Here is a 21,004-nt window from a genome sequence, read left to right as displayed (position 1 = left end):
CATTCGTAAATGGTTCACGTGGTCCTCCCACGACCGACTATATACAATAATGTCGTCCAAATAGACTAAGCATATATTGTTTATGAGTCCGACCAGCACCTCTTGGCTCATGAGCCTCTGAAATGCGCCGCAGGCGCCTTGCAAACCAAATGGTAAAACGTTGAAGTGATAGCAGCTACCATCAGCCGTAGCGAAAGCCGTCAGTGGTCGAGTATTTTTATCAAGTTTTACTTGCCAGTAACCGCTACGCAAATCTAGGCTGCTAAAAATAGTGGCAGTGCCTAGGTCCTTGAGTGTCTCTAAAATAAGAGGCAGGGTAGTAGCCTCCTCTTTAGTGAGGGCGTTAAGTTTTCGGTAATCCACACAAAACCGGGTGGTACCATCGCGTTTGGGTACTAAGTGTACAGGAGAGCAGTACGGAGAGTTGCTAGGCTCTATTACACCGTCCGCAAGCATCTGCTGCACGCTTTCTTGAATTTGTCTTCGCTTATTTTCGGATTGTCTAAAAGGTCCCAACCTGAAGGGTGTAGTATCCTTTAAATGAATCCGAAATTCCGTGGTTCTACTCGGTGGTCCGTGTTCGGCAAACCGGTCGCTAAAGTCCGTCATAACTTTAGTTAAAGCAACGCGCGCCCTTTCAGGGATGTCAGGTGACAGTTCTGCCAAGGTAATTTGTTCGCTAGGCAATGGCGGTCTCGTCGTTTGACAGTGAACAGTTTGTCGTATGTGGTTTCCAAAGTGTACACAGCGACGCTTCATGTCAATGACCGCTTCTTGTTTGTCCAGCCAATCCATGCCGATGAGAAGATCTACCTGCAAATTGTTCAAGGCGAGAGCATCGAATTCCACGGGGCTGTCACGTAAATATCCGCTGAGTAAAACGTCCCCGCTTGTGCTCAAAGCTTCGCCACTCGCGGTAACGAGCATTTGAGGAGCGCCCTTAACTTTGTATGGCGGGCATACCAATGCCTTCCGTACGAGAGTTCTCGTGGCTCCAGTATCGACGACGGCCTCGTAACGTCCGGTTACTCCGTGGATGCTCAAAGGCAGTTTGAGAAGGGGCGCACCTCCGTTATATGAGCTGACCCCATACCCAGACACACATACCCCAGCAGCGGCTACGTCGTCTTGTACCCCGTATTTTAAATTATTTACACTATTAAAACTATTTCTACGCAGTGTATTTAAATATATTTTATCACTATTGTCATTATCCACACTCTTATTACTATTATCAGTATGTGATTGAACACTATTACCGTTCACTTTTTTATTTAACACTAAATTTTCGTAATCATATTTCACACTTTTATCCAGTAAACCTTTATTTAAAACATCTAATTTATCAGCTACAACATTATTATTATTCACTAAGGCGTCACTAAAACTATTGGCAATAGCGACCTTCTTTGGTAGTACGTTTTCGCACGCCATAATGTAAGTTGACCCGGTACTGCCAATTTCATTATTATTAAATTTCTTATCAAGACTTTCCTTATAACTAACATTTTTATTATTACTTATTTTACGTTTCTTATTATTTATCTTATTTATTACAGCTAGAATATTTATTCCCCCTCGATTGGATGAAGACATTCGTTTATTTAGTTTCTCGCGAGCATCGTCTGACGTTTGCGGCGACGCGAGTTTGCTAGCTGATCCTGACCTAGGCAATCTGCGGTAGGTCATGGTTTCGCTGAACGTTTTCGTGCTCACTACTTTATTTTTAGAACTCCCGTGCGAGTTTTGTATCGATTTATTCCCGATAATATTATTCGTTGCGTTTGAAACGTTTATACACCTAATATCGTCTTGAGCCGACGTAGTTTTTGCAAATACATCTTTATATGTATCAGATTCGATTCGCATACAATTAAAAGGGCCAGTGGCGGCATATTTAAGATTAAATTTATTATCAATATTTTCAGTGTTTTTCAAAGTCAAATTATTTATTCGTAATTTACCGATGTTGTTTTTGTCAACATTTACAGATTCGAATGTTGAGTTTACGGTTAATGTTGGCGCGTCACGCATTCTTTGTTCATCCGTCATCTTTCTTACCTTTTTAATCCTAGTACAGTTTGTATCTTCGACGAGCAACACCAGCTGATTTTCATTCTCTCTTTGCGGAATATCGTTAAGGCCAGGATTCAAATTAATTGCTCCGCTATCGTACGGCGTACTATTAAATCCTATGCCATCAACTTTATTTTTAGAGCGAAATACTCTCGTTTTATGGTTAACCGGAAAGTTTACTTCGGAAAATTGTCCTGAATGAAAATCGGTGTTGCTTGACGACACATTTTTACAATTATTATCTAACTTAACACTAGCAACAATAGGCTTTATAAGAAAGTCACTATCTATAAACTTATCACTAGATTTAACGGGCACTTTAAGAGGGTCCCGATTAAAGCACTTGTCACTATTTTCTTCATTTTTTCGTATGCCATTGTAGGTGGCATCCGCAGGATCACGAGGTCTCCTCGAGAGCCCAAGTCGACTTCTCGGTTCTGCGGCGCCCCATCAATGTCCCTGCTCCGTTTCCAGTGGACTCCATTCTTGGTTGCGTCTCCATGCAGGGTAGTTCGGGCATGTATGGTTCTGGTGGTAACCGAACTCGCAGTACTGACACTTGCGAACGCCGTTTGCGTCATAAAGTGGCGTACGGTTTCCGCCATGGAAAGCACCTCTGCGTTGTTGGCCTCCTCGAGCCAGAAAGGCTCCGTTTGGGGTTCTGGCCTGATTATTATTTGTCGATTCCCACGGTTGCGGAGGCGGTTCAGGGCGTGTCTCAGCCTTAAATATTTGTTGACGTGGTTTCGGGCGTGCGCTCGACTGTTCTAAATTTTGATTACAGTCGCATAGGCAGCCGCATTCTTTTCGTCCCGATCGTTGCGTGGCTATCGCTACGGGAGGTCTAATCGTAGTTGGTATAAGGCGTTGAGCCACCACCAGTAGTTCGTCCAGGTTGGACCAGCCTGCTTGGCCCACTCGCAGTTGATCCCTTTCACTTAGCAGGTCGAAAAATAACTCGCCAAGTTCTTTCCCGGGGATATATGGTAGCAATATGGTCGCCAGATCCTTCTTATTCAACAGAAACCCGAAGACATCTTCATCCGGTCGTTGTACCAAGTTTTGTAGTTCCGTCCGTTGTTGGCGACGTTTGAGGGACGATTCGAATTGCTGGCGCAGCAGGTGAATAAATGACTGCCAGCAGGTATTCGAAGATATCGTCTTCCCCCATATTTTTGCCTCATCTCTTAATCTATTTAGTGCGAGTCCTGTCCAACTTTCGGGCGGGCTCTTAGCTGCGGCGAAGTACGCCTCACACCCTTTGATAAAATCTGACACCTGATATAGTGGGTGTCCCGTGTAGAAGACTTCAAGCTCCGGCTTCAAGCCCCAAGGTTGATACAATTGTGGTATGACCGGCACTGCTTCTGACGTAGGCTTCAGGGCTGTTGATGACGCTACAGTCGGCAAATTCACGTCCTCGTGCGGCCTCATTTCGAACACCAGAGGAGGGCTCTCCCGGTTTGATGTTGGAGACAGCACTTCTTCTTCGATGAGGGTCACGTCGGAATCCGTTTTTTCGTTAGCCATTTCTTGGTTGTTCCGGCTCCTGGATCTCGTTAACATTTAATACACAGTATGTGATCTCAAACTTTTATTTAGCGTTCGCGGGTTCGGAAGAATTAATGCGATTCTTCACGCCTCATGTTGCTTGGGCGCCATTGAGATCCCCGGGGTTCCAGCGGCTAGCTCAAGAGTCCATCGAACCCCGGATTCACAAAAAAAATAAATTTCAACGGTCGGAGTATAAATAAAACTCGGTCTTTCGTGCTCGTAACGTGGTCTTCTTATATTTTCTTAATTTTTTGGTTCTACAAATTATATTTGGGATTTTTACAGTTGTAGTCGTCAGGTCCGTACCTATCGGAAAGGGGACGCTTACTGCCTTTTCTTTTCTTTTTTCAAATCTCGCGTACCTACGCCGTCCAACAAAAAGGACTCTCGTGATTGGCCAAATTTTATCGCCTGATTTTGATTTGACGAATCACGAGGACCACCTCGGCGCAGGCGCGCAGGGATTTTTATGTTGCCGGCAAGCGCGGCAAAATTTATTATATTTAAATACTTATATTTAGTCTTAAAATTATCTCTTTCATACATCATCATTTATACATTTTAAATTAAAAAAATTACTTACGTGGTTGAGCAAAAGGAATCAGATTAGATGTTTTATGAAGCCGTTTCTAGAGGTCAGGGTTACGTTTCGACTTAAGCTACTAAATGATTATTTTACACCGGGAGAAGCCCGCCTGTAACAGGGGTGTATCACTACCCAATTTGAAAACTTTTATTCCGTATTTGTGCCTTTTTTTTTATTTTTTTTTGTTATACTATCTAAATATAATTCAACCTCGAAATGGCTACATGCTCTCGTCAACACATATGGACAGGTGACCGGCGAAATGGCCGGCCCGGCGCAATATAATAAATTAACTTATTGGCGCCGCGACGGACACATGAGGCCGACACATCATAAATACCAATATTTATATAAAAAATTCATCAAAATGAAAAATAACATATTCTTTCATAACCTATCAAATAATACCTTAGAAACAAATAATCATTTTTTAACTATTTTATGTAACACTACTTGGCGATCAATGTGTTAGAGTATTGTTAATTGTATTATTTTTTGTAAGCATTTTTAATTTCTACCTCTAATATAATTATTCTTAATAACTGTAACTCTTTAGCAACAGCTCCCGCCATTGTGGCGTCCTGTCTCAGCCAAACGCAAAGCACCGTGTGTTGTTTTAGAGACGTGTAAACTTTGCCATACAAAATAAATTCAATATGCGATTTTAACCTTAAAAAATTTATCAACAGATGGTTGAACATACACTCGAAATATGAATACACTATAAATTAATTACATGTTTCGTATTCGCATAAATTTCATACACACACATACATATTTTTATTAGTCGCAGACACACAGAGCAGTGTTTATGTCATATTTTTTAGTACAGTCGTAGTCATTTCTTCCATGAATAAGCTGAGTTTTGAAATCTTTTGATGTTTTTCTTTTAACTCATTTAGTGCTGACACAGCGACTGGCGCGTTTGCGTTACCTGGCCATTCGATATAATTAGCATGCTATTTAAATGTGGTAATTAAAAATTAATTAAGAGCTCAGCAGTGATTGTGTTAATGTCCTGCCTATATACGCGGGACGGGTGTGAATGCAACTTTGTTGGCCATTTCTGAATTCAGATTACATCGGTATAGAATCAAAATGTCTGTGTGCAAGGCCGCCTTATACATATTGTTTTCTTATTAAATTCACATACTACTTTCTCATTTATTTTACAGTTCGACTAATTCCTCAAACTGGAGAAATCATTATGTTGGAAAAGCTTACTCTGCCTTCGTTATCGGTTGAAGCGTTGAAGCACAATTCGTGGAAACCTCAAATAGCTTTGGGATGTTTTTTCAATATATTTACATCTCTGTCTCACCTGAATCCCGCACAGTATTTACTGAGACACGAACCGACACACCACTCGTTCGCAATGATTTGCATATCAACGCCATCTAGGTATAAACTTTATAATCAATATTATTTTACTGGTAAATTATTGAAGTAGACAACATGAAAGTCATCAATGTATTTTATTGTTTTGTTTAGATCTGAAAACGGTATCGATCTGCACACAAGTTATGACTTGGACCCGACCAATATTCAGGTGAACCAAACAGCTCAGTGGAATCCAATAGATCCTGCACTGGTTACGCCCAATCTGGCTCGACATTGCATAGTGCCTTGTATGTTTACTCCCGGATCATGTAAAACATTGAAAAAGCAAAAGGTTGCCATTCCCAAGAAAAGTAAGTACAGGATTGGATATCTTAAAAAATAAATACAGTATAAATATTTTTTTATTCTTTTATTTATAGCCTTTTAAATATTAAAGCGTTTGTATTTTAATACTATATAATTAGTATTTATCATTACACTTTCAAAATAAATCTCTTTATACACTGGACTTTGAAATTTTTAGATAATTGAATTCATTTAGGTCATTGAAAAATTTAGATTTTCTTTTTTTATATTAATAATCACAGATTTTATTTTGCAATATTTTGTTTCTATTAATTTGACTACAAATAACCTTTTAAACCTTTATTCTTTGTTTTAATGTTTTATATCCCTTTTATTGTTTCAGATTTTAAATCAAAAGGAAAAAAAAAACATTGCAAAAATAAACGTGAAAATAAAGGCAATACTGGTATCTAATGTGACTTATTTCATTAAATTTGATTATAAAACGATATAATATATTTTTTTTAAATACCTACCTACTAAATAATTTCTTATCATTTACTTGATAAATGACCTATGCGGCTACATCAAAGAATCTATCCAACAAAGCCGCCACCTGTGCAGAATTGTATTTGACATATTTTTCAGGATTTTTAGAAAAAGGTACCGTTGCGTAGGTTTCATAGAAGAAATTATACTTGGGCAAAAGCGCCTCTTTGTTGTCCCTTTTGAGAGATTCTCGAAGTTCCAAATCGGGAATCGAATAACTTCTTTGTACTTTTGCCGACTCCTCCATCTCTTTGTTGAAGCCCTGAAAAGTTATAACAGTAACATTAAAAACAGACATTTATTTACTTGTCGTAAATCATCGAACTCTTAATCAAATTTTGAGTTTTAAGAATCCCGTCCCTGCACAAAAATATTTTGCTTCGAAGTTAACATCTATCGTGGTAATGAACCTATAGCACGCAAAATAATTGTAGCAATATGCATATAAGACAATAGTGAAGGGTGGAGGTAAGCTGTTAAGATCCAACATAAATAGTGCATACTACACTTTGTCAGTCAAACGTATTTGTTTTCATTGATCTAAGACTGCAATATGTAGAGAGTGTTTAGTAGTTTTTTTTTTTTTATTAGTATTATTTCTACTGCGATAACTAGATTGCTACATTCTCTAAGTACATATTATACAACTTAGTTACTAAAGAATATATTGATTGATTCAGTTGTCTATTTTATTGTTTCAAAAATTTCTACAAAATATTAAACTTTGAGTGCCTTCTCTCCAATCACTGTCCACAAGCAATACTTTTCAGTTTCAAATCAAATCTTCGGCCATATCCGCCCCTTAGTCGGAGCATATGGACACCACTAGGCACCTCCAAGAATCCCTGCCGCTCGCAAGTCTTCTTGCATCGTTTCATGTCAAACCAGCATCCTGTAGTTCCGCCGTATACACTCTATAGATAGTATTTAGCGGCCTTCCAGGACGCCGGAATCTGGTTAGCTTGAAGAACAGGCAAGCCAGGTTAAAACTCTTCTGGCATCCGCAGCACGTGGCCGAACCAGGTTAAACGTCGCCTCTTCACTCTCAGCGTGATGAGAGGCTGCTTGGTGCGCTCTCTTATCTTATCTCCTCGTTGCTCCTAAAGTCATACCACCCGCACACCCAAATCAAATACTTACTGAAAACTTTTCCTTGATTGCTGCTCTGTCTTTATCTTTTAACTTTGAAGTTGATATCTCTTCATCTCCGATCGCTATAAAAGACAATAACTTGCTCCAACTGAGAAAGAAGACAAATACCAATTTAAATAGAGAAAAATAATATAGAATCTGACAAAAAATAACATAATATTAGAAAAGGAAAAGAGAAAATCATTGAATTACCTTTGCAAATAGCTGGCTCTGTGTTCTTGGATCATCTCTCTGTAGTTTTGTTCGCAGTTTGGCTCCGATAAGCTCAACACCTCTAACAGTTGAGTTCTTTGGAGACCCTTTAAATACAATATTTAAATTTCAGATTAATATTGCCGGCATTGTGAATTTAATGTTTTTAAGCCAAACTGTATGCTTATGTTACCAATTTATTTTGTTTGTTTAATTGTTTCATAAATTTTACATACAAATAGAGGAATTCGAAATTACCATGACTATTTATTTATGCTAAGGAAAATATACTGTTTACTCCAAACTTACCATTAGTAGATAATGATTATTATTGAGTCGAAACAGAGCTTTGAGTGCGGAATCTCCATACTGTTCACTTTTACTTCTTAGAGTTAAATTCAACTGGACTAAAACCTTTCCTAAACAACAATAATGTAATGTTAATATCATTCAATATTTACTAGATATATCATAATTTAAACGAGACCAAGTCGGATTCAGATGCACAATAAATCTTAAACAGTCTTGTCAGGGAAGTTATAGAATGACATCAAGAATATAGACTACCATTCTACTTGTAGTACTAATTCTACTAATTGTAGACGCCTTGTACAACCAAGGAATCTTTCTCTTCTCTTCTTGGTCGTGACTCCATCCTTCTCGATCTTCCGCTTTTCTCAGGGCAGAATGGATGGTGCCCCCAGTCAGCTCTTTCACTTGGTCACTCCATCGCGGAGACGCTCTTCCTCTGCTTCGCTTTCCCTGGAGGCTACCCAAGACTACCAGTCTCTCCAGGTTGTCCTTCTTTTTTGTCCAATCTTTAAGTGCTATATAAACATCCTGAATGACATATACACTTATGCAACAGCCACTGTAAAGTTTCATTAGCCGTCTTGCAGGTTTCCTATTAGCAAGGGTGCCCGACATGGTGACACGATCTCACCCAAATTATTCACCGCTACTCTGGAAGATCTATTCAGGCTACTTGACAGGGGAACACTGGAATCGCCATAAACAGCAATTACCTCAGTCACCTGAGCTTTGCAGACGACATTTTCGTCTTTGCGAACGATCCAGAAGACCTTCAGAACAAGATGCAGGAGCTTGCAAATGAAAGCTGCAAAGTACATTTACAGATAAATGTCTCGATGACAAAGATAATGATAAACTATATTGTTGAACCAAAAGCGATCCTTATTCATGACACTCAAATTGAGTGGGTCAACAACTACGTCTATCTCAGACAACAAATGCCTACCAAATGTACTACCAACATTCACATATGCGTGTGAAATGTGGTCTCTTAATCTAAAAGAAATCCAAAAATTACGAGTAGCATAGCAGTAAATATAGCATAATGCGGAAAGATCACAGAATAAACCAATAGATAAGGAATTAGACAAAAGTATGCGATGTGATAGAGGTTGCTAAGCAGATGAAATGGCAATGAGCTAGACATGTCGCTTGATGAGTGTACAACCGCTAGACAAATGCCGTCATACAGTAGAACCCAAGGAGCATTAAACGTCCACAAGGATGCTCTAAAACTCGCTGGATAGACAAACTCATAAAGTTTGGTGGATATACGTGGCAGCAAAGAACTAGGGACCGAGAAGAGTGGAGGGAGCTACGGGAGGCCTTCATCCAGCAGTGGATCAACCCCAGCTGATGATTATAATTTATAACCTGCAGATACTTTAAAGATAACTTCATTAATGCCTTTGTATTATTCCAATTAACCAATAGGTATATAAATACTTCGTTCAATTATGAAACCTCCAAAAAATGTAGCTCGACAATTATACTGCGGAATAATTAAAGTCCGCAGATCCGATTTCTTCTCATGTAGAGGATGAAAGCAGGGTTATTGTGTTTATTGTCTATGGTCGCCATCACCATATTGTCTGTTGTACTGTCTTATCTCTCTATGCGCTCCTCCCACTCTTTCTTGTTTCTTGACAAAACTATCGAATCCTACTTGTAATGTGTTACATTTTTAACTATACTATAACTTACTAGCGTATATTGCGAGCAGAGCTCTGGCTTTCGCCTCTTTGTTGGCTGCTATCTGTGTATAGCATGGCAATAACGCCAAACTGTTGACATAAACATTTTCTTGTGACAATACTCCACCTGTAAAAGAACAAAACATTTGTCTTCAATATATTTCAGAACACTACTAATGGGAATCTCATATTTGAGACAATATAAGATTACAATGTTTAAATTATTATTATTCTCTTCTGGCAGACATTACGTGCGGAGTCCAAGTCAGGTATGACTTCCAAATATCCAATCAATATTGTCTTAATCGGACATATTATGGGACCCTACGTTTAATATGAAGCATCAAGAACTTTTTATGACTGGGAATATCTCGTGAGCAGTTACCCAAGACTGTAATAGAAACGTAATCTAGTGGACTTTACCTGAAAGTATTTAGTATTTAAGTTGTAGTACCCATGGGAGATATGAGCATGTAGAAAAAAAAATAAAAAATTGTAATAAGTAACAAAAGCTAATACAAAACTGCCGAATAATCTTATTATGTGAAGAGTTAATTAACGATAAAATTAGCCAATCGTCAATAAAAAATCTTGAATGTTATTTTGAATTTTCAATATCTTTTATTAAGGCGCCATGGAATGAAAAGGTTTCAAAACCACTAGCGTATAGTAGAAATACGATATTATACATTTATAATGTAGGTATCATTGCGTGAAATTTATAGTGAGCTGATTTTATGTGATGACTTCACACCTCTGCTCTAATCACAAATGTATCAAATTAATCTAATAGTTACCAATTGTATCAGCGTAATCCGTTAGCTGTTCGAGGAAAACAATGACGTTTGTGGTCAACTCATGAACAGTTCCATCCACTGGCAACACCCCACTGTCAGATTTGACACCCTCTATAAAATCCTCTAGTGCTTTGACACCCTATAAATAAACAATTAAGTTAAAAATACTTTTTTACGCTTGAAAATATAACGGATGCCAGGTTAGTTCTGGGAGAAGAATGAAGTGATAATAAGTTGAATATAAATAAAGGGGCGGTGGAAACAAAATGAAAGATTTTGGAAAACTATTTAAACATGATGCATGGGTGTTGTATGACATATACTAAATTCATACTGATTAATATATTTTCAAAATAAACACACAAAATGCAAATGATACCGATATGCGCCTGTGTCCGCCGACAGGTCTTATGGTACGTTTACATCTGACACTTATACCGTTATACTTATTTTATGTGTCGGACATAAAATTTCATTTACTGTTTACACCTGCATGGATCTGACATAAAATTCTGGTATACTTCTCGTTGAAATAAAGTCTCGACACTTTATTCAATGGCAACATTGGAATAAATATATGCGGTGTTTACATATGATATTGTAATTTATTCGGACACTTATTTTGTATACTTCTCAAAAACGGTATGTCAGTTGTCAATATGGGAATGTTAAAAAAGAAAGCAGCGAGTGTTATTATTTTAAGTCTTTTGGCAACAAAAAGGAGGAAAAAATGGTCTAGATGGGTGCGGGAATGGATTCAGCGACGAGAAGAACTAGGTGCCTTCCGTTTAATGTCAGAGTTTAAAATCGAAGATCCAACTCAATTTGTGAACTTTAGTTTGCAAGATTGGACCTTTTGCCAAAAAACAAGACACACAATTCAGAAATGCGTAGAAGAACGATTAACAGTAACATTGCGATATCTAGCACTTGATCGTCATTGCATATTCAATATAATATTATCGTACCTAATACGAGTGCAGGTGTGGGCCAAAATGAATTAGGTAATACCATTTGAAGCGCATTTTTTCTTCATAGAGTGCATCAGAATTAATCGTATGTGCCGAGAACAAGCGATATTTTATTTTCGAACAAAATCCATACAACACGGCACATCCGATTTATTTCTCATTGTCTATGATTTTTGACAGATCGCTACAGTACATTTATTAACGTAAACGTTGGGCATACATTCATGGTTTACCTATGATTATTGATTGTCCGTTGTTTTAGAAATATACATATGCAATTCACTAGGTACCTGTCAAACTACGAATATTGTGTCAGGTACTTGATATAAAAGTAGACGGTGGTCCAACTTCGGTGATATATCGCTCCAAGTTCGAACTTGTCGAATACGCGGTGTTTACATTTGCGTATATAAGTAGATTGAATAAGTGGTAGGTGAGAGTCGACACACGCAAAATAAGTGGCAGATACAAATATACTTACTGTTTACACTTAAGTGAATATGGTGTCATACATAAATATGACGATATTAGTGTCAAATATAAACGTACCATTAGTGTTAAAGACAAGCAAGTGTTGGAAAGCAAACGTATCAGCAGAGATTATGTGGTGCTGACAAAAATAGAACCCAACATTAATAAATTGGTAGCAGAGAACATATGCACCAGGTTCATAATTTAAGTATCACGGTACATTATTTACAGATAGGTACATTTTTCTTTACTATGTTCCAAAGAAATAAGGATTTATAAAATAGTGCAAATTTGTCATTGCATCTTTATGTTTGTTCATGTAAAAAAGTGGATTTCAAGGAGCATTGAATATTATTTTTTCCGAAAAGAGGCAGTGGTCTAAATATGTTTGGGAAGGTAAGGGAAGTCGGCAAGTTGGATCCGTAACTTCGGGATAAGGATTGGCTCTGAGGGCCGTGGCGGTCCGGGCCTGATCCCCCTAGGATCGTCCTTGCTGCGTGGTGTCGGTGTGTTCGAGAGCGCTCGGTCGCCTGTACGACCGATAAGTGGTGCACATCTTATTTCAAAGAATGGCTAATTAATCCATTTTCTAATTTTTCACAGGCCGCAGTGGGTAAAAGTGTTGAAAAATAATGATATATAAATTAATAGTTACATATTGGTGATGAAGCACTTGTTAGTTTGGACCGCAACAGATGCCATTTTGGGCCGCGGTTTGTGCATCACTGGCTTAGATTAACCAAACGAAAAAGCTCACAAAACTTAGTACTACGTATACTGTCTAGAATTTTTAAATTTGGCACTTTTTGCATAAAAATTAACTAGAAGTCACAGACTATGTCAGAATGTAACCAAATCTAATTATTTATTGAAAAAATAAACCACATGTAATAATTTATCATCATAATTTCTTTTGTGACTCACAGTTGTATGTAATGTTGTCAGAATTGATGTGAACTTCGACTTTACATTAATATCACAATGCTCCACTGTGCGTTCAAACTCAGGCTTCAGAGCAAGCAGCTGTTTGAGTATGGTGAATACAATTAGAACCGATCCAAACTCATGACGGCTCATGCATTTCTTCGCTCTGGATGCTATATTCTGAAACCAAGAAATGTGATTGACTTATAGACTAATTTAGCCTTCTTTGATGGAAACCAGTGATCCAATGATGAAACCAATGATGATGAACAGGCCAGAATATCTGTTAATGCCTACATTGAAAATTTCACTCCAGTGTATTTAAACTTGCAAAATAGGATATGGTTATAACGTCATGAATATTATGTGTTGATAATGTAAAGTACACCCGCAATGTATTAGTGGCAGTGTCCGCTTCTAAAGTCGTGGGTTACCGGTTCTAATCTTGCATCTAGAAAAAATCATATGGTATTTTTTTTTCAATGTGAGTCTCATCCAAAGGACCCATCAGGTTTGAAGAATGGCTAACAATCACTCTCCATCAAGAAGTCTGTTAATATAACATCCACCCTGCGAAGAGTCATATATGCAAGATTCGCTTATTTTTTAATAATAAAACTTTTCTTTTGATGCTGTCTTCTATCGAAGGTTGATGATCAAATCGCACTACATCTCCCTATTCAGGGCCAGTCATATCATATCACCAACACATTATATATTGAGTCACTTACTTATTCATTAGGTAGGTTGAAACACAGCTTAAAAAACCCCAGAAATATACTGTTTTATAGACAGTAGACATCTGTTGACAGAATTTTGCATTTTTTTTAGTACCTACCTAATTAAATCATTGCTTCTGAAATTTTATTCCAATGGAAATACTTTGCACTCATATACAGGATTTTATATAGAATATTATTCTATACACTAAATAATTCAAAATTTAGCACACTATTTGAATTCTGGATTTCGCCTTTTGGCATCTTTGAAACCCAAGTAACAGCAACAAACGATCATGCGCATCTATATATCAAAGTAGCTAAGTTCATACCTCTCCATCCTGGACAACCAAATCCAGAGCTTCTCGCACGATACTCTCGAATACAGTATGCTGCTGGGCCAATGGCACCAATCCGACCAGAAGCATCTGTTCGGCCTTCATCAGTCGATGTAGACCCATTACCACTTCTAGATATTGCTCCATATCTTGTTCCGCTCCCCCGGTCCAGTCGTCTCCTTCTGCACACCAGATTTCAACAAACATTATAAGCCGCCTATATTCAAGGCATTGAACTATAAAGTAGATTAACAAATAATGTTCAAGATAAATCTTCTATATATTATATAAGATGGACTCTCTATAATATATGAAAATGAAGTTAATTAGGTTACTAAGGCTAATGATTGTCTTCTTTTTCGATTTCTTTTTATCTTAGTGCAACTGCTCAAAAGTAAATCTATTTATGTACCTACGGTTTTTACAATTTCACATTCATCTAAAAAATAACGGTTCAGCATTCATTCATAATTGATGGAATTGAATGTTAAAATTATGTTTAAATGCTTGGGGTTTTTGACGGATGCACCAACAGTGTGAAGTTTGGTATCAATCATTAGCCTCAGTAGCCTTTTCTTCTGCTTCACTTTCACATATTTAGAATATGTTTACATATCGTCACTGTTCTGGCAGAAGACACTAATTCGAAAAAATGACATATTGAGTTATTACCAAAATTTTCCTTATTTCAAACTTTACCGTGTGGAAACCTTCTTAATAAATGAACAGTCTTTATTTTAAAGTCATCCTTTTTACGATTACTCAATAAACTCATGTGATAGACCATTATTTCAAACTTTTTAACTTCAAAGTCAAACTACTCAAAACTAGTATTCTCCAGTTAGTGTGTTCTGCCAGAACAGAGATGATATTATGTAGAGCAGGTTTCCTTCAACGGTTTTGTATTACATTATTAAGGAGTCATGGAAATTACCTGTGTGTGATGTACTTCTACGAGGTCCCAGCGAAAGACCTGTAGAATGCTCTAAGGTCTGCGACGCCTTCAAAAACATTTTGTTTGCTCGCTTTTCCAGTCTAAAAATACCAAATGTAGATAAAGTAAACAAAATGTAGATAACGTGACAACAAACAATGGTAATTTTCATAAATATCAAAAAGAGATCTTACGCTTTATGAATTCGACTAGATGTCTTTCGCGCGGTACTTTCGGTTCTATGAATCAATTTGGTTTTCTGAAAAAAAATCAATAAAATATTACTATATTATTTTTACTTCGATGATCTGTTGAAACCTCTGATGCGATAAAATTTAAATTTTACTGGAGAAACAAAAAACTGCTTGGATAAAAACGAAGGTAGACTTTCAATTCAAGTCTGAGTAACTTGATGTATCTAAATACATAACAAGCTGTTAAGGACTAATCATCATTGTTTGTAATAAACAGCTCTGATTTGATGACTGGATTCGAGGAATAATTACGGTCTTTGACTTATGGTTCTTAAAACATACGTAACTTGACATACAACCTTTTATGTACTAACCTATCGATATATTGATTCCGCAATCAAATAATGCCGAGAGTTGATTGCAAGGATCATCAACTGTGTAACTGTAAGTTGCCAAATCTGTGCAGGTTCAAATGGCACACGAGGATACATTGCCAACTTTACTAAGTATTATGTCATTCATCAGAACGTTAATTAATCAGACTCACAGTATGCTGATAAACCTATACAGTGAATACTCGACTTACGTGATTAATTTGTTCCAAAAATCTTCGTGTAAGTCGAATAAAATTTAAAATCATGCAATTTTTTAAAATAATGTTTTAGTTTCAAAGGATAAGTGAAAATAAAGTGGCTGACATCCATTTCTCGTAAAAAACAAAATCTGTTAATACAAACCTCCACTTCGTGGAGGCCCATATGATCCTATTAGGATCGGACATGGTCGAAGAAGAAGACATACATTTAAGAAAACATTATTGATTGATGAAGTTTGATTTTGCATGTTTGATTTTGGAATCCCCAGCAGCATTTCCATCAAGTAAAAGGGTTAGCCTATCTTTAGACACATTGAAACCTGGCATAGATTTTTCTAGTTGGGATATAATATTATCTGTCAGATCTGGCATTTTTTTCCAATAAGCCCAGTTTCGTCCACATTAAAAATTTGTTGTCGCAAGTAATCCTCATTTTTATGATTTCTGCTAGACTCTTGATGAAATTCATAGCTTCCTCTGTATCTGCACAACTCGGCAGCCTCACCTGTTATTTTGATGTTGTGTAGCTTTTAAATTTTTGAAACCATCCGTGGCTTGCAGTGAATGTATTAGTATTAACACTATCATCATTTTTACACTTTGTCTTCAAAACGACTCAAGGCTTTATCCTGTATGAATATAAGGCTTATTGGAATTGGTTGTCGATGTATATCTTCCACCCATATAACCAATATTTCCATTTCTTCTATTAATATTCCTCTTCTCTTGGTAATTATCGTAGATTTCATTACTACTAATTTTTTTAAATGATCCATAATATATAACATAATATTCTATATAAATACAAGCGCAGAGAAACGACTGCAGCAAAAAAGGCATATTTAAAAAAATCGTTTAAGTACGAATTCACGTAAGTCGAGGACTTTCTATAATGTTGTATATCCAATGTCAGGTGGGATTGAAGAGATATATGATGAGAAAGATGTGAAATGATTGGGTGAGTAATCGAATATTTTTGCAATATGAAATCGAATTGTAATTATTCACGTATCTGGCAGAAAAGTTATATTTAATCTTACCGGCATAGGAGAATGAGCCAAATATGTTCTCTGCATACTGCTTCCGCTGCTGGTCCTCTGGTGTTCTTTTAACGCCATGAGAGATTTATAGACGACCGCACCCCGCACTGATCCCAACAGTGAAGTGTAAGTATTTCTATTAGCATTATTCAGCCACTGACACATTGATCGTAAATCCTCTAATGCGGCAATCGGCATTCCCAAGCTTGGCGGAGCACTCTCAATGCTAGAATCTGCATCAGAAAATCGTCAAATATTGATAGGTTTTCAATAAAGTAATAGTTCTGCAAAGACTCAGAGCAACCGTATACTGGGCTTCTAGAACAGATGTTTGCGACGGGTACTGACAAATTTAGGAGTAACGAGGAGATAAGAGAGCGAACCGAGCAACCTCTTATCATGAGTGAAGAGGCGATGTTGGTACTCATTCGGCCACGTGCTGCGAATGTCGAAAGAGAACTTCAACCTAACTTGCGTGTTCTTCAAGCCAACCGGAATCCGGCGTCCTGAAAGGCCACTAAACGCTATCTATAGAGTATATACGGTAGAGCTACGGGATGCTGGTATGACCTGGAATAATGCAAAAAGACTGGCGAGCGACAGGGATTCTTGGAGGCGTAATGTAGTGTCCATATGCTCCAGCTAATGGGCAGACGTGGCCGAAGAAGAATAGTTCTGCATTCTAATCATGAAATACATTTTTTAATGGAGTTACATTGGTGGCACATTTTATGTGTTGTTAAATTGTTCCAGCTATCAATAACAGATCAAAGACAACTTTGTTTCATGAAAGAAAGAAAAATCTTGAATGAATGAGTGCTTCTCTGCGGAAATGATTACAATTAGGTTTATGTATGGTACTCATTAAAATATAATAAAAAAAATATTAGACACACCTTCTTCAATTGCAATGAGATCGAGTAAAATAATCGGTAAAACAGGCTTGCTGTGCTTAATCAAAAGGTCTTTTAGTTCTCCCTCTAATTTTGAGGCACCGGTAAAATATAGTGTATTCTGGAAGTAAATTTATTTATGTAAAATAGTTGATTATTGATAACCAAATTAATGAAATATTATTTGAAATAAATCTCAAATATTCAAATCGAGTGCCTATCAATACTTACAACATTTTCGAGTTCTACACTTTGGGGATTATTTTTATTGAAATAGATCTGTGCTTCAGAGAGTTTATTCATTGCCTGAAAATATAAAAAATTTGGTAAAAAAAAGTCAAAGATATTGTTTTAACAATTACTATAATGTTTGGCTGTCTATAATTATTATAGGTTTTATTTTATTGGTGGAAATTTACAAGTACCTGCAAAAAATTGGCCAGCCCTTCTCCAGAAGGTCCTGCATTTACAATATCCGATACTTCGTGAGCTACAAAATAATAACTGATTACGTGATCCAATGATTGTAAGGTACGCTCCATATCTGATATCTATAGCTAAGGAATGCATATTCATTATAATACTACTGACCACTGAGTATTTAATAACAGAGTATCTAATATGCTAAGCCAAAAGAACGTCAGTGACAATTTCCAACTTCAGAATTTGCTAAAAATTAATGTGGTGACTCCTCACATACTTATGTGTATTACTGTCCGGCGACACTGTCAGATGGCGCTTCTGTATTTTCAATAGATTTTAACTATTACAAAAACCAAATTGCGAGATGATCCAAAGTGCCGCCTAACTAATATAACACTGATATTTGATGAGCGTTGTAAAAATATGCAAACCCAATGTTGTTATCAATATAAGTATGTACTTTCTAGATTTTATATCTTTGTAAAATATTAAATTTATTTAATTGTTATTTGGATGTAATATTACCCCAACCATTAGGTACACTAATCAAGATTGCGACTGTAAAATATTAAGAAACCCAGATCTAACCATATATGTAATAACTCATTTTCGCTATAAAGTCCCTAACATCCTTTTGGTCTACCACTTTCGATATACCAGTATTTACTTCATATTAGTATGCCTTTTCTCAGAAATCTTACATACCCTAATTCAAATCGTGTCCGGAAATTTGTACATATGCAGTTCGCCGTATCACACTTTACCGTGAAATGTTGTATAGGAAATAATGGTTCTATATTAACCGGATAGCTGCCAATGACATCTTAAGATGAGAAATTTTCCATGAACGGAACGCCGCCCATACAAAAATGACGTCTTTGGACGTCCCACTTTAAACGGGATTTTACTAACGTAAATCAATTATTTTAAACTTACAAATATGTTGAACACACAATGAATATCGTCACATACTGAATTGAAACAGAATTCGTTTTTACCACTTGAAACGTAAAATGATTTTATTTTTTTATTTTTGCAATAAAATTTGCGGCGTGCAAGGTACCGCCATACATACACCTACCAGCTGTAAAAAGGTTAAGACCGTCCAACCTCTTTGGTTCGTATAGTGCCGAGATAAAATTCATGTCTAAAGGAAACACGGTTCTTGTCAGTTTATAGGAAGCCCGTGGCAAACAAATTTTGAAAATAGCCGATATACAGGATTATTTGTTAGGTTAGGTTTTCATACTTGAATTCATGAATTTTGCCAAAATCGGCTAAGAAAATTGAATTAATGTTCATATTGAATCTGATAAAATTGGATACCGTATAGTATACGGTCGTCTCTTTCCGATAGAAAGCTCACGGCAAACTGTGCTACAGTGAAATGTTTTACGTACAATGTACATGTAAACAATTAAAACAACTATCAATTATTGAAATGAAGAATCGGTTACATAAAATAAATCAACGCAAAAAGGATACTCTGTTGTTTCCTCTGCAAGTGGGCTGTGTCATTGTAGACGGGGAGAATCGTTTGCTCCAATTTAGCAAGCCGGTGTTCAAATGAATCCAAGATTCCAACAATTGCGCCTGTCAATTGCGAACTCTTGTTGACGCGTTCTTTATGGAGATTTATGTTTGCTATTTCCTAAAATAAAGTTATTGGTTGGTTAAATAAATTAAATGGTAAGTACTTTAGGATATAAATCACAGGAGATAGAGTTATCAAATCGAGACATGCAGGCTTGAGCTATACAAAGTTTATTCTCCCAGTATATCTTACACCATTTACATAATTATATCAAATAAGTTAATTAAGTGGACATGGAAATTATCCAGCACATTGTAGGTAATAAAAACTAAATGAAGAACAAAACCAGACCGTCTGAGCTAACGATATGCAATCTAAGCATTGTTTTGTTGCTGCCACTAGAAAAAGGGATGACTTGACGGAAAATATTATTTCCCAACATGCCACAGTACTTTCAGCTTGATGCAGCGGAGAAGATTCAGTACTAAGTGGTTATTTACTTGACTCGTAATAAATAATTTAAACACAAGAATCTGCTAAGTACAATAAATATAATACAATTACCACAAATATGTAGTTTGAATTGATTGATATATTCAGAAGAAGATAAAATAGTGAAATAATGAACAAGATACAATTCTCAGTTAAATCGCCTATAATATTAGCCTATATTGGAGGACATAAGATGAGATGATTCGACTTTTGTCACACAGGAAAGGCAGACGTGGAGAGATATCCCGGACGGAGAATCGATTTATTAATAACTCCATAAGTAATGAAAGTACAATGTGGGAAACTAGCAATGCCTGAAGACTAAAAAATTATTGTTCTGTAATCATAACTAATATTTGAATGAACATAACTAGCGCCGTACTTAAGGAGAAATAATGAAGATTCAGAAGTTTCTGTAAAACAAGAATATTAAAAATACCAAACTATTCTATATTATAGTAGGTACATATATATTTATGATATTGCTCAATTTTCTGACACTATAGCATGCCTACCAGCAGAACAAGACCAAAGTATCTAGCTAACTAAGAATGCAAGCGAGCTTCATTGATGAAAAAACGCATTACATACATACCTAGATCATTTAAAATTAACAAAGTACATCATATACAGAATTATCCAATACCAACTTAGGTAGAAACGCCTATCAAAGTTCAAAGTTAATTCAGCTCTGTATCACACCTACAAACACATTCTCAAAACTAAAATGATTAAATCTATTGTACAAATATATACTATTATTTGACCACAAACCTTTTCGAGTCTTGCTTCTAATTCGGATTTACTCTCCATAGTGATAAATCTAATACATTTAATTCGAGGGAAATGTTTGACAACAACCCGAGAGTTTCTTACAGCGTCGAATGTCAAATTGACATTTCTGTTCTTCTGGGTTCAGTGTTGCCATCTTTTTCTAT

The 21,004-nt window shown here is 36.6% G+C and overlaps 2 protein-coding genes across 2 annotated transcripts in view; one reads left to right on the top strand and one right to left on the bottom strand.

Moving 5' to 3' along the window:
• LOC147064146 (uncharacterized) overlaps nucleotides 1-6,356 on the top strand; it is a 25,676-nt gene extending 19,320 nt beyond the window's left edge. Inside the window, exons 12-14 of the mRNA XM_085958624.1 lie at nucleotides 5,392-5,617; nucleotides 5,708-5,907; nucleotides 6,246-6,356. Of these exons, the coding sequence (XP_085814750.1) occupies nucleotides 5,392-5,617; nucleotides 5,708-5,907; nucleotides 6,246-6,316 (497 nt within the window). The 3' untranslated portion in view covers nucleotides 6,317-6,356. The remainder of the gene's footprint in view (nucleotides 1-5,391; nucleotides 5,618-5,707; nucleotides 5,908-6,245) is intronic.
• Exo70 (exocyst complex component 7) lies at nucleotides 5,973-21,004 on the bottom strand. Its single transcript, XM_085958625.1, has 16 exons — nucleotides 20,841-21,004; nucleotides 19,526-19,691; nucleotides 18,043-18,161; nucleotides 17,849-17,923; nucleotides 17,621-17,738; nucleotides 16,725-16,957; nucleotides 15,090-15,154; nucleotides 14,896-14,996; nucleotides 13,956-14,143; nucleotides 12,905-13,084; nucleotides 10,539-10,677; nucleotides 9,752-9,868; nucleotides 8,045-8,154; nucleotides 7,736-7,842; nucleotides 7,532-7,631; nucleotides 5,973-6,653 (listed from the first exon to the last, which is right to left on the bottom strand). Exons 1-16 carry the CDS (start codon nucleotides 20,877-20,879, stop codon nucleotides 6,417-6,419), a joined length of 2,094 nt encoding a protein of 697 aa, XP_085814751.1. The 5' UTR covers nucleotides 20,880-21,004; the 3' UTR covers nucleotides 5,973-6,416.

The sequence above is a fragment of the Rhyacophila brunnea genome, unplaced genomic scaffold (genome assembly GCF_057557595.1).
Source record: "Rhyacophila brunnea isolate RB1 unplaced genomic scaffold, BYU_Rbru_1.0 scaffold_8, whole genome shotgun sequence".
Taxonomy (NCBI): domain Eukaryota; kingdom Metazoa; phylum Arthropoda; class Insecta; order Trichoptera; family Rhyacophilidae; genus Rhyacophila; species Rhyacophila brunnea.
Note: the sequence above shows the minus strand (reverse complement) of the source record. Positions and strands in the feature narration are given on the sequence as shown.

Coding starts and splice junctions, on each gene's coding strand:
- Exo70 (XM_085958625.1), bottom strand. CDS start 20,879: ATGGAGAGTAAATCCGAATTAGAAGCAAGACTCGAAAAG. Junction 19,692..20,840: donor TAGAAGCAAGACTCGAAAAG/GTTTGTGGTCAA, acceptor ACTTTATTTTAG/GAAATAGCAAACATAAATCT. Junction 18,162..19,525: donor CTTGCAGAGGAAACAACAGA/GTATCCTTTTTG, acceptor TATAGATATCAG/ATATGGAGCGTACCTTACAA.